Here is a 13,896-nt window from a genome sequence, read left to right as displayed (position 1 = left end):
ACATTTTCTAATAACTAATAATAAAATAGTGTAAATATGTATAGATAATTTCTAGAGATTTAGACACCTCACTGAAATGGATGAGAAATATCTTCCACTTAGTTGTACAGTCGTGGCCAAAAGTTTTGAGAATTACATAAATATTGGAAATTGGAAAAGTTGCTGCTTAAGTTTTTATAATAGCAATTTGCATATACTCCAGAATGTTATGAAGAGTGATCAGATGAATTGCATAGTCCTTCTTTGCCATGAAAATTAACTTAATCCCAAAAAAAAACTTTCAAATGCATTTCATTGCTGTCATTAAAGGACCTGCTGAGATCATTTCAGTAATCATCTTGTTAACTCAGGTGAGAATGTTGACAAGCACAAGGCTGGAGATCATTATGTCAGGCTGATTGGGTTAGAATGGCAGACTTGACATGTTAAAAGGAGGGTGATGCTTGAAATCATTGTTCTTCCATTGTTAACCATGGTGACCTGCAAAGAAACGCGTGCAGCCATCATTGCGTTGCATAAAAATGGCTTCACAGGCAAGGATATTGTGGCTACTAAGATTGCACCTAAATCAACAATTTATAGGTTCATCAAGAGGTTCAATTCTTGTAAAGAAGGCTTCAGGGCGTCCAAGAAAGTCCAACAAGCGCCAGGATTGTCTCCTAAAGAGGATTCAGCTATGGGATCGGAGTGCCACCAGTGCAGAGCTTGCTCAGGAATGGCAGCAGGCAGGTGTGAGCGCATCTGCATGCACAGTGAGGCGAAGACTTTTGGAAGATGGCCTGGTGTCAAGAAGGGCAGCAAAGAAACCACTTCTCTCCAAAAAAAAACATCAGGGACAGATTGATCTTTAGCAGAATGTATAGTGAATGGACTGCTAAGGACTGGGGCAAAGTCATATTCTCAGATGAAGCGCCTTTCCGATTGTTTGGGGCATCTGGAAAAAAAGGCTTGTCCGGAGAAGAAAAGGTGAGCGCTACCATCAGTCCTGTGTCATGCCAACAGTAAAGCATCCTGACACCATTCATGTGTGGGGTTGCTTCTCATCCAAGGGAGTGGGCTCACTCACAATTCTGCCCAAAAACACAGCCATGAATAAAGAATGGTACCAAAACACCCTCCAACAGCAACTTCTTCCAACAATCCAACAACAGTTTGGTGAAGAACAATGCTTTTTCCAGCACGATGGAGCACCATGCCATAAGGCAAAAGTGATAACTTAGTGGCTCGGGGACCAGAATGTTGAAATTTTGGGTCCATGGCCTGAAAACTCCCCAGATCTTAATCCCATTGAGAACTTGTGGTCAATCCTCAAGAGGCGGGTGGACAAACAAAAACCCACTAATTCTGACAAACTCCAAGAAGTTATTATGAAAGAATGGGTTGCTATCAGTCAGGATTTGGCCCAGAAGTTGATTGAGAGCATGCCCAGTCGAATTGCAGAGGTCCTGAAAAAGAAGGGCCAACACTGCAAATACTGACTCTTTGCATAAATGTCTTGTAATTGTCGATAAAAGCCTTTGAGACGTATGAAGTGCTTGTAATTATATTTCAGTACATCACAGAAACAACTGAAACAAAGATCTAAAAGCAGTTTAGCAGCAAACTTTTTGAAAACTAATATTTATGTAATTCTCAAAACTTTTGGCCACGACTGTACAGGTATGCTGATGTTAGACTGGATGTGGGGACAACCAGCACCAATGGCTGTCCAAGTGTTTACTGACTGTTCCTGTCTTGCCAACAAATTAAAGTGCACAGAAATGTGCAAGCTACAAACCTGAGGGAGGAGGAGGAGGAGTATAATGATGTCATGAAACTGGTTGAATATGATGATGATGATGATGATGATGATGATGAAAAAACAAAAATTTGCAATGACCAAATAAGAACAACGTAGAATCATTTTGTTTTTCTTTGTATGACATGTTCTGTTCAAGTAAAGTTACAAGATTTTTTCATTCTTTGGCTCAACGGTTAGTGTCATTAAAGGCTGATTTCAGTGACAAAGCTACCACTAACAAAAGGTTATCATGTTGTAATATCATCTAGAGATATGGAAAAATAAATAAATAAATAAATAAATAAAAATTAAAACTAGAATTTGCCACCTTGGGTGGTACCAATTAGTGAAAATTGTGGCCTGGGCCCATGGACTAATATTAGTATTGAAGGTAATGCTAAATTTTTGTTGCATTCATCCCTTTTCCAGAACAAATGTTTTGTACATTGTAATGGATTATAAGGTAATAAACAGGTAGGATTAATAAAGGTTGAACTCAAATCAAAATTTCATGTCCACGCTTTGCAGTTATTTTTATTTTATTTTGTATAAATTATATATTGTATAATTGTATAATTATAAATTATATGAAATTTATATCATACTGCAGGACACGTGATATTAACTACTGATTTTGTATGTTACTGCTACTGCTACTTGTCTGGCTTGCTATAATGAACTTTTTCACCTTTTTTAAAGTATTTACTTTACACAGACCAACTTCTACCATACTTTTTGCAGACCAAAAATAAACAATTAAATAATTACACCTAATTTAACAGTAAGCTGCATCAGGTGTGATTTTGTTGTTGAAAACAGTTAAACACACATGATCCAAAAATAAACAATTAAATAATTACGCTGTGCTTTAATTAAAGTGTTTATTATTTCTATTTTATGTTTGTGGAGGCTCCTTTTAACCTAGCTTCTGGGCAATTACAAGTCACTGGAGCCTTTGCGTCAGCTTGTTTTTCAGGTTGCAACCTGTTACAGTCTTCAGGCTTTTTTCTTTCTGTCACTTTAGTATGTCCCCCACAACCTGATTGCAAACAAAGGACAAAAAAGTAAGGAAACAAATACAGGGACAGCCAAAAGTGTAGCAGGCCACTAAGTTCTTTATTTCAGCCCTTCACAAGAGCCATAAAAAAATAAATTAAAAAAACAACAACCGTGATGTCACTGTCAGATTATCCACTCTGTCTAGTTGTATAATTTTTATTATTGTTAATGTAGTTTATTTCTTAATAGGACATGGATTAAATCTTCCCCATCACATGTTGCTTTGTATTTTGTTCAGGCTTAAGCAAGATGATATAAAATTTTGGTGCAAATATACAAAGTAATAACCCAAAGCTTGAGGCTAAAATGGCAAAAATCTCCACAGCTACAGTAAATTTTCCAGGAGAACTGATATAAGCTGGAATAAATGTGATCCATACAGCACAAAATATGAGCATACTGAATGTGATGAATTTGGCTTCATTGAAGTTATCAGGCAGTGTGCGAGCCAGAAAAGCTAAAATGAAGCACAAGACAGCCAGTAGGCCAATATAACCCAGTACAGCAGAGAAACCTATAGTAGAACCTAGACTGCACTCAAGAATGATCTTTTCATTATAGTATTTCAAATTTTTATAGGGAAATGGAGGGGATATTGTAAGCCAAAACACACAGATAAGAACCTGTATTAGTGTAAAGGAAACAACACTGAGTCGCTGTTGAAGAGGTCCAAAACATTTCATGACATTACTTCCTGGTAGTGTAGCCTTGAAGGCCATTAACACCACTATTGTTTTCCCAAGAACACAGGAGATACAGAGGACAAAAGTGATCCCAAATGCTGTGTGACGCAACATACAGGACCACTCAGTGGGACGACCAATGAAAGTAAGTGAACAGAGAAAACACAGAGTCAATGAGAAGAGAAGCAGGAAGCTCAGCTCTGAGTTGTTGGCTTTAACTATGGGGGTGTCCTTCTTGTTGTAAAATAGGATGGCCACCATCGCAGTTAATCCTACTCCAAACAGTGAGAAAAAAACCAGCACAATACCCATAACTTCTGTGAAAGACAGAAACTCTACAGCCTTTAACATACATTTATTTTTCTCAGCATTAGACCAGTATTCCTCTGGACACTGCATGCAGTTATTTGAATCTGGAAAGGAAGTTGTTTTCACTACAGTTAGAAGACAAAAGGGAAATTATTATTATTATTGTTATTATTATTAAAACTTGTTTGATAGAAAAAAAGAAAAAAAAAACCTGAAAAGTAACATAAGATACAAATACAAAACAAAAGATGCAACTAACTAGTTTTCTTTTAAACGGATAAGGGCTGAAGATTACCTGTCTCATTACTAATTTCTCCTTCTGCACATGGAATACAGTCATAACAGCAGACAGGTCTTCCTTTCTGTGCAGCCTTCCTAGTGCCTGGAGGACAACTCTCACTGCACACAGACCTTGGCTTCTGCATAGAAACATTATACTAATATACACATACAGACTATCTGAATCATGAAATAATGTAAGCTATAGAAATGCTGTATTTTGTATAATTTTGGAAGCAAAACAATTTGAAGTGCTGTTATTAAAATTTAGCAGTATTATTTAAACTGCTCAGTATGGTAGCATATTGTCCTATTGGTCAAAACCCTCTAAGTCTTGATAAGGCCTGACAGTCTCTTGGTTTTATTGCTCTAAATTTACAGTTCTACAAACAAACTTTGTAGACAGGTTATTGCCGTTTACCTCAAGCTTTCCTCCAGCCCAGATTATGTTTTCAGTGTTAAGTACAAAGCTCTGGTCAGGAGGCAGTGAGGCATCATAGTATCCCACCGGCTTAAACTGGATTGATCCATCTGAGTCCTGCTGCCAGTTAACAACTTCATATTGGGCTACTGTGGCACCAGTGCTGTCAAACCACACACGATCTCCCATCTTTGCAGTGAAATTGACATTTTTCAGAGCTTCAACCACCTAGCAAAAATACAGATTTAGAATATTATGAATAAGGCATTAACACAATGATAATCAGCTACAACATAAACAGGTTAGGCGCATGCTCTCTCTATATCCTTCTAGCAATCACTTCACAAGATAGATAGATAGATAGATAGATAGATAGATAGATAGATACCTGTTGTGGTTGTATTGTAAAGTTGTTCTTGCACCCTTCATTTTCTTTGCACTTGAATAGACTGTGTAGTGAATGAGCCACAGCATAAACTGCTTTGTACACATTGCTTGCATATCTTTGTTCAGGCACATCTTCATTGTAGTTTTTCAGCACAAGCAGATCCTGATATCTGCTGCTACTTAATTCAGTTTGAGAAGAATTCTTCTCAATCTGTGAGCAAGGAAAAGCTGTTTCCCAGAATGCTTTTAGAACATAATCTGCAAAACCTTGGATATTGATTTTTTTCACTGCAAACCCCAGTGACCCTCCCAGTACACGAAAACTGTTTGGTGTGATCATACTGCTTGCTGTTATCCATGCCTCCACACCAATCACCTGGAGGCCTGTAACGTTTTGAATACTTAGCTGATCAAGTAGATTGTTCATCTCAAAACTGGTAAGAAATGCCACAATCACTTTTGCAGTGCCATTTTTTATTGTGTTTACTACGATTTTTAGTTTTTCAGTCTCTGTTCTCTGGAATTTCACAGAGTACTCCACACAAATGCCCTCTTCCTTGGTTATATTCAGAAATATGGCCATTCCATAGTTTCCATAGTCATTGTCACTGTTCACAGCTCCCACCCACGACCAGCCAAAGTATTTGACTATGTATGCAAGTGCTCTGCTCTGGTGATAATCACTAGCAATAGTCCTGAAGACAGAAGGGTAATATTTTCTATTACTGAGACATTCACATGTGGCTGAGTGACTTATCTGGGGAAAAAAAGAAAAACAAAAAAGCTTTTGTAATAGTTATACAGGAATGTGCATGGAGATAGTGTCAAATATTTACTGTTATCTCTCCTTACCACTGGAATTTTAAAAGATCCTGTTGTTCTGGACAGAATTACTGTAGCAGAAGATTGAGGTTCCCCTATGATAGCATGTATAGAGGACCCTCCCTTGCATGTCTCCCCTGCTGCAAACTCTGGTCCATTCATCAGTGCCATAGTTGCACTCATAGAAGCCATTCTTGAACCACAGCTATCATAAATTCTGTAGCCAATAGAAATATTTGGGAGCAAAATTTCATTTTTGTTAATTTCGTCTATGGCAAAGATCATCATCTGAACCATTCGAAAATCTTGAAGATTCACACTGTAAAAACATTACATAAGAAAGCTAAATTTCAACTAAACAAATAAACCGATATAAACTTTAAGGTATTTGTTTTCCTCTGACTTTTTATCACATGTTGGTCATACCAAAAACAACATAGCTTTTCAGATGTCAGCATTAAATACATTGAAAACTAGAATAAATTAGGGCAGACAATGTAACAAACCTGGAGCATGATAGAAGCTGAGGTTTTTGTGTAAACTCAAATGAAGATAATGCTAATTTACTGTGTATTGCCAAAATTGCTCCAATAGTTATGTCTCCATCCTTGGAAAACAGTGGATACTTAGGGTCACCCATTATTCTGCAAAAGAAAAATTCCGCCCTCACATTAAGGTGATGGAAAAGCAGGAGTGTGTAAAGAAAGATAAGCATCCCAGTGATTGAGCTCAACTGCGACTGCCAGATTGAAATGACCTGATACAGAATTTTCTCTTTTATAGGCATAATTAATATGGATAATTTCTTGTAGACGCTGCCAGTGACCTCATAGGGCAGGACATGAGTCAGGTAGAGCTGGAGTGGAATAGAGTCAAGCTGATTTGAAAGAGTCTAATGTTATCAAACTATCAGAAGGTAGCAAAAAATGTAAACACTTGAAAATTATACAAAAAATTTCATATTCATTACTTTGTATCTAATAAAGCCTTTAAAAAGCCTACCCAATTCAGTCCTTAATACATATTCTTTGTTTGGTCTTTTTTCTTGTATGCTCAGTCGCTTGTCTGTAGGTTATTTTTGCACCAAAACCATTTCTCCTACTATGTTGTACTACCCTAACTGCTCTATCTGTATTTATTTTGTGTTCAGTGAATTATAACCAAGGCCCTGTAGTGTTGAGACCGTTGTATAAATAAAAAACAGAGCAGAAAAGAGGGACATTCAAATTTCCTCTAACATGTTTGTTAGTGGATATTCACCAAAAATATTTTCTGTCCTCTCTGGACTATTTTATTTTGCTAGCAGCACTGATTTTTGCCCAAGAATGCACATTATTTTTGTCTGAATTTGCTGATGCTTTCCTGGGTGATGGTGATTCATGGTGATTTGGGGGAAGTCGTGGCCTAATGGTAAGAGAGTTTGACTCCTAACCCTAAGGTTGTGGGTTTCGAGTCTCAGGCCGGCAATACCACGACTGAGGTGCCCTTGAGCAAGGCACCGAACCCCCAACTGCTCCCTGGGCGCCACAGTATAAATGGCTGCCCACTGCTCCGGGTGTGTATTCATGGTGTGTATGTTCACTGCTGTGTGTGTGCACTTTGGATGGGTTAAAAATGCAGAGCACAAATTCTGAGTATGGGTCACCATACTTGGCTGTATGTCACTTCACTCACACTTCACTCACTTCAAAGGAGCACAATACTGTCAGAGCTATCATGGCCTGAGCATAAGACTGTGACCTACATAGTGACACTCAGTAATCATGTACACAAATAACACTGATATATAAAAAAAGGAAATTATAATATATGAGGTCAAATGTTGCATGTCATACTGCAGGAAACAGTTTGATGTCATATTAACCAAATCAAATTATCCATATCTGAATTAAGTTTATACAATTACTTACAAACTGCTAAAGACATATAATCTCATTTACATACTTTTTGCACATTTATATTTCTAGTCTTTGTTATAAAATGGATTTTTTTTTACTAATTAAACTCACTTAAAACATGCCATACTTTTCAGAGACTGTAAGTTAAATAAATAAATAGATATACCTAATTTAACAGTAGTTTACATCAGTTGTTTGTTCATTGTTGTTGAAAATCAAATAAACATGTTTTGACACCACTAGGGTGTAGCTTCCAGCTGTACCTCAGTTAATGTTGTTTTTTTAGTTTTTGTTTTTTGTCGAGACTCCTCTCAGCCTAGCTTCCGGGCAAGTACAAGTCACCGGAGTCTTTGCGTCAGCCTGTTTTGCAGGTTGCAACACGTCACCAGTCCTCATACTTTGTTTCTTATTTTTGTCACTCCAGTTTTTGACCCCTACCCAATGATTTCAAACAAAGGACAAAAAGTAAGTGAATAAATACAGACAAAAGAATAGCAGGCCACTAAAGTCTTTATTTGAGTGCTTAATTGTCATGACGTTCTAAAACACTTGTGAAGCATTAGTTGCTATAAATGATTATAAGCTAATGGGAATAGTAAAAAAAAAAAAAAAAATTAATGTCCTCAAAATAAAAAAGAAGTTTCTTTCAAATACACATATTATTAAACTTCAGAAATATATACTAGTGAATACATACATATATTTGTGACAGGATAATGCAAGTTTGAGTGTTCCCTGGTAGCTGTTTTTGGTGTAGCTCTAACTATAAATGTTATTACTTTTTTTAACATATAGTAACACCATATAATTTCCCTGCAAAGTTGTTTGTTGAACTATAGGCAAGGTTAAAAATGTCCCATTATTTTGACAGCAGAGGTTGTATTGAACATAGTGAAAGCATCATATGTAGTCTGCATTCCATTTGCATAATGTTGTAGACTAGCAGTTGCACAAAAATAAAATTAGATTTGGCCTTCCTTGCTCTTCTGATGAAGCTGCGCAAAAATGGCAATCATCACAGGTGTTTTTTCATCTGTCACTGACAGTACTAAAAAATTACATTTAGCAAGAATATAGCTTTTTTATTTTATTGTTTTTCCCATCATACGTTGCTTTGTATTTTGTTCAGGCTTGAGCAGGATGATGTAACATTTAGGTGCAAATATGCAAAATAGCAAACCAAAGCTTGAGGCTAAAATGGCAAATATCTCCACAGCTACAATAAATTTTCCAGGAGAACTGACATAAGCTGGAATAAATGTGATCCATACAGCACAAAATATGAGTATACTGAATGTGATGAATTTGGCTTCATTGAACTTATCAGGCAGTGTGCGAGCCAGAAAAGCCAAAATGAAGCACAAGACAGACAGTAGGCCAATATAACCCAGAACAGCAGAGAAACCTATAGTAGAACCCAGATGACATTCAAGAATGATCTTTTCATGATAATATTTCATATTTTTGTAGGGAAATGGAGGCGATATTGTTAACCAAAGCACACAAATAAGAACTTGTATAAGTGTAAAGGCAAGAACACTGAGTCGTTGTTGTGCAGGCCCAAACCATTTCATGACATTACTTCCTGGAAGTGTAGCCTTGAAGGCCATTATCACCACTATTGTTTTCCCCAGAACACAGGAGATACAGAGGACAAAAGTGATCCCAAATGCTGTGTGACGCAACATGCAGGACCACTCAGTGGGCCGACCAATAAACGTAAGTGAACAGAGGAAACACAGAGTCAATGAGAAAAGCAACAGGAAACTCAGCTCTGAGTTGTTGGCTTTTACTATGGGGGTGTCCTTCTTGCTGTAAAACAGGATGGCCACCAGTACGGATAATCCTGCTCCAAAAAGTGAGAAAAAAACTAACACTATACCCATAACTTCTGTGAATGACAGAAACTCTATAGCCTTTAATATACATTTATTTTTCTCAGCATTAGACCAGTATTCCCCTGGACACTGCTTGCAGTTAATTGAATCTGGAAAGGAAGTTGTGTTTACTGTAGTTACAAATAAAAAAGGAAATTATTTTATTTTTGAGCTCCTTTGATAAGAAACTTTATTCTGAACAAAAGAAGAAGAATACAAAATAAGCCACTAATTAGTTTTCTTTGAAAATGTGAGATGGGCTGAAGATTACCTGTCTCAGTGCTGATTTCTCCTTCTGCACATGGAACACAGTCATAACAGCAGACAGGCCTTCCTTTATGTGTAGCCTTTCTAGTGCCTGGAGGACAGCTCTCACTGCACACAGACCTTGGCTTCTACATGGAAAATTACATTATGCATATTAAATTAAGTGCCAGTCTTATTCAGAAGAGACTAGTTCTTCTTTGAAGCATAAAATGGTACAAATGTTAAGTGTATTATAAATACATCTCGAGGACAAAACAATAGTTTGAAAGGTCTGTTTTAGAAAATCATCATCAATGCTAAGTCTGTTTATCAAAATACTAGTAACACTCTCTGCATTTTTTTATTCGCTTAATCAAATCTGATTAGATTTTTCAATTCTGAAAATGTAACCTGGTTTGGACATTGTTACTTCCTTTCCACCAGAATCATTTTTGACTTTTTTTTTTTTTTTTGGGGGGGGGGGGGGGGGGTTCACAAAGTTAACTTGTAAAATGAATGGCACAATAGCTGGTAAGCGTGATTTCACCAAGTACAACATGTTCCTGGATCAACATCCTTGTTGATCCTGGAACAACATTCCAATCAACCAATCAGAATTGAGGGATAAATTTTAAGGAAATATCTGTTTTTGGCTTGCAATCAGGGTTAGGTGCTTCTACACTCTTGTTAATCAGCTATCATTTCCCACTGATTTTAGGAATAAATTATGGGTAAGTTTAGGTTTAGGGGTAGGAATTGGGTTAAGTCTATATTTTTGGACAGTAATGTTGATGCAGGATCATCAATAGATGTTGATCGAGGAACATGTCTTACTTGGCAAAATCATGGCGACCACCATGACCAATAGCTAATATCATTCAAGTAAACCTTTGACTTTTTATGTCATGTACTTTCAAAAGGAACAGAGCTTTGTGGATGTTTCTTCTTCTTCTTCTGCTTCTTCTTCTTCTATACATATTTATCCACATGTTGTATTCATTATTTACTTTGTAAAGATCAGAGCAATGATTTAGGATTTATTACATTCCCACAGTTTAAACAAACCCTGCTGCACAAACAGATTATTGCCGTTTACCTCAAGTTGTCCTCTGGCCCAGATTATGTTTTTAGTGATAATCACAAAGCGCTGATCAGGGGGCAGTGAGGCATCATAGTATCCCACTGATTTAAACTGGAATGATCCATCAGAGTCCTGCTGCCAGTTCACAATTTCATACTGGGCCACTGCACCACCAGTGCTGTCAAACCACACACGATCTCCCATCTTTACAGTGAAATTTACCTTTGTCAGAGCCTCAACCACCTAATGAATTAAACATTTTGATATATTATCACTAAAGCATTTTTTAACACATTAAAGGGCAACACTAGGGACTCTCATTTTTATTTTATTTTTTTACCTGCTGTGGTTGCATTGTCAGGCATTCCTCACAACCATCTTGTTCTTTGCACTTGAGTAGACTGTGTAGTGAATGAGCCACAGCATAAACTGCTTTGTAGACATAGCTTGGAAATCTTTGTTCTGGAACATCTTCATTATAGTTTTTCAGCACAAATAGATCCTGATATCGACTGCAATTTAATTCAGTATTAAAAGAGCATGGAAAAGCTGTGTCCCAGAATGCTTTCATAACATAATCTGCAAATCCTTCAATTTTAATTTTTCTCACTGCAAAGCCCAGTGACCCTCCCAGCACATGAAAACTGTTTGTAGTCATCAAACTTTTTGAAGTTATCCAAGCCTCTACTCCAATCATTTGGAGACCTGTAATGTTCTGAATACTTAGCTGCTCAATTAGACTTTTCATCTCAAAACCAGTAAGAAATGCAACAATTACTTTAGTGGTGCCTTGTTTTATGATGTCCACAACATTTCTAATTTTTTCATGCTCTGTCCTCAGGAATTTCACAGAGTACTCCACACAAATCCCCTCTTCTATGGCTGTTTTCAGAAATATGGCCATTCCATTATTTCCATAGTCATTGTCACTGTTAACAGCTCCCACCCAAGACCAGCCAAAGTGCTTGATTATGTATGCAAGTGCTCTGCTCTGGTGGTAATCACTAGCAATAGTCCTGAAGAAATATGGATAATCTTTCCTATTACTAAGACAGTCACATGTGGCTGAGGGACTTATCTATAAAAAGGAAAATAAAAACAATAATAATAATAATAATAATAATAAGCACAGAAACATCAGTATCTCAGTATTGTTTCAGTATTATCAAACTTTTGCTGTACTTGCAACGCACCACTGGAATTCTAAAAGGTTCTGTAGTTCTGGACAAAATCACTGTGTTGGAAGACTCTGTTTCTCCTATGATAGCATGTATAGGAGATTTTCCATTGCATCTGTCCCCTGCTGCAATATCATGACCATTCATCAATGCCATGGTTGCACTCATAGAAGACAGTCTTGAACCACAGGTATCATAAATTTTATAGCCAACAGAAACATTTGGGAGCAAACTTTTACTTTTGTTAATCTCCTCAATGGCAAAGATCATGGTTTGAGCCAGCCGAAAATCTTTTATATTCACACTGTGGAGACATTAAAACATCAGGATAAAAAGCAACTAGATAAATAAAAAAATAAATAAAAAGCAATAAAAAAAAACATAAAAAACTTTTTTTAAATGAGCATGGCTCCAGATGTTATGGTTGTTTTGCTATTACAAAGTTAATTTTAAGGATTAGCTGCAACGCATTTTCATTAAGAAAAAAAAAGTCAGTATGCATAAATACATTATTTGGATAAAGGCACCTGATAAATCAATTTATAAAAAGAAAAAAAAAAGAAAATTAAATGTAAAATGCTCAAAAGTTATTAGAAAAATAAAGAAACAAACCTGGAACATGATATATGCTGAGGCTTACGTGTAAACTCAAATGAAGGTAATGATATTTCAGTGTGGATAACAAAAAGTGCTCCAATGATTATGTCTCCATCCTTGGAAAGCAATGGATACTCAGGGTCTCCCATCATTTGGCATGCAGTGTTTTCTGCCTTTGTATTCATATGATAGAAAGTCAGAAGTGTATAAAGAAAGATAAGCATCCCAAAGACTCACTTCTATTGCACCTGCCAAATGCAAGTGACCTGATAAAGTCTTTTGCACTTTATAGACATAATTAATATGGATGAATGATTGTGAATGTAGTCAGTTACCTCATAGGGCAGGACATGAGGCGGGTTTAGCAAATAGAGCCAAGCTAGATTTCCTGAAATTATAAGAAGGTAATAAATTGTGTTTATACTGGAATTCTCAGTTTATGTTGTACACTTTGATTCAGATGATGTAGTATCTATTTAATCTTAAAAGAACCTCTCCAGTCATTCTTGCATATTCTTTGTTCTGTATTGTTATGTTTGCTTGCGTAGTTGCTTGTTTATTTTGGCATCAGTAAACAATTTACTTACCGAATGGAACTTGCATTATAGTTAATGCTTCTATACTGTAAGTAAATCAAAGCCCTAAAAAAGTTAAAACAATGAAAAAAAAAAAAAAAAAAAAATATATATATATATATATATATATATATATATATATATATATATATATATATATATATATATATATATATATATATATATTTTTTCAATTCAATTCAAGTTTATATTTGTATAGCACTTTAAACGATACAAATCATTGCAAAGCAAATAAAATTAAGTTTCTACAATATTTAGTAGTTGCTTGTCAGTGGTGACTGTCAGTTTATGTGCATACGGCAGAATTGTTCGGAAAAATCAATAAAAGACGTAAACAAACAGACAAATTAAAACTATTAACAGCATTTTTGCAATCAAACTTATAGCAAAATATGGTAGTTCTGTATGTTGTCTCTGGGTTAGCATCATCTGAGGTCCTCTGAGGGGTTGGCATCATCTCTTCTCAGGTGTTCTGGATCCAGACTGGAGCTTGGGATGTAAATCGCGTGGCAAAACAGAGAAACAAATAGAGACATAATTAGCGTAGCTGCTGTTCCAGCCAAGTAAAATTAATAATAATGGGCATTTGATCAGATATAACTGCAGTCCAAAATTATGAGATGCATTATTTGAATGCTTGGCCAAAGAGGTGTGTTTATAATCTAGATTTAAACAGAGAAAGT

The 13,896-nt window shown here is 36.2% G+C and overlaps 3 protein-coding genes across 3 annotated transcripts; all 3 read right to left on the bottom strand.

The window, feature by feature from the left end:
• Positions 1 to 2,737: 2,737 nt before the first annotated feature.
• Positions 2,738 to 3,921, bottom strand: LOC122148633 (extracellular calcium-sensing receptor-like). The gene has a single exon (XM_042775804.1). It carries the CDS (start codon positions 3,919 to 3,921, stop codon positions 3,037 to 3,039), a length of 885 nt encoding a protein of 294 aa, XP_042631738.1. The 3' UTR covers positions 2,738 to 3,036.
• Positions 3,922 to 4,072: 151 nt separating this feature from the next.
• On the bottom strand, positions 4,073 to 5,911 carry LOC122148632 (extracellular calcium-sensing receptor-like). The gene is made up of 4 exons (XM_042775803.1): positions 5,813 to 5,911; positions 4,920 to 5,702; positions 4,532 to 4,759; positions 4,073 to 4,250 (listed from the first exon to the last, which is right to left on the bottom strand). The coding sequence occupies exons 1-4, from the start codon at positions 5,909 to 5,911 to the stop codon at positions 4,101 to 4,103; spliced, it is 1,260 nt and encodes a 419-aa protein (XP_042631737.1). The 3' UTR covers positions 4,073 to 4,100.
• Positions 5,912 to 7,912: 2,001 nt separating this feature from the next.
• LOC122148670 (extracellular calcium-sensing receptor-like) lies at positions 7,913 to 13,245 on the bottom strand. Its single transcript, XM_042775870.1, has 6 exons — positions 12,633 to 13,245; positions 12,036 to 12,324; positions 11,183 to 11,920; positions 10,858 to 11,085; positions 9,787 to 9,910; positions 7,913 to 9,625 (listed from the first exon to the last, which is right to left on the bottom strand). The coding sequence occupies exons 1-6, from the start codon at positions 12,839 to 12,841 to the stop codon at positions 8,721 to 8,723; spliced, it is 2,493 nt and encodes an 830-aa protein (XP_042631804.1). The 5' UTR covers positions 12,842 to 13,245; the 3' UTR covers positions 7,913 to 8,720.
• Positions 13,246 to 13,896: the final 651 nt, after the last annotated feature.

The sequence above is a fragment of the Cyprinus carpio genome, chromosome A18 (assembly GCF_018340385.1).
Source record: "Cyprinus carpio isolate SPL01 chromosome A18, ASM1834038v1, whole genome shotgun sequence".
Lineage (NCBI taxonomy): Eukaryota > Metazoa > Chordata > Actinopteri > Cypriniformes > Cyprinidae > Cyprinus > Cyprinus carpio.
Note: the sequence above shows the minus strand (reverse complement) of the source record. Positions and strands in the feature narration are given on the sequence as shown.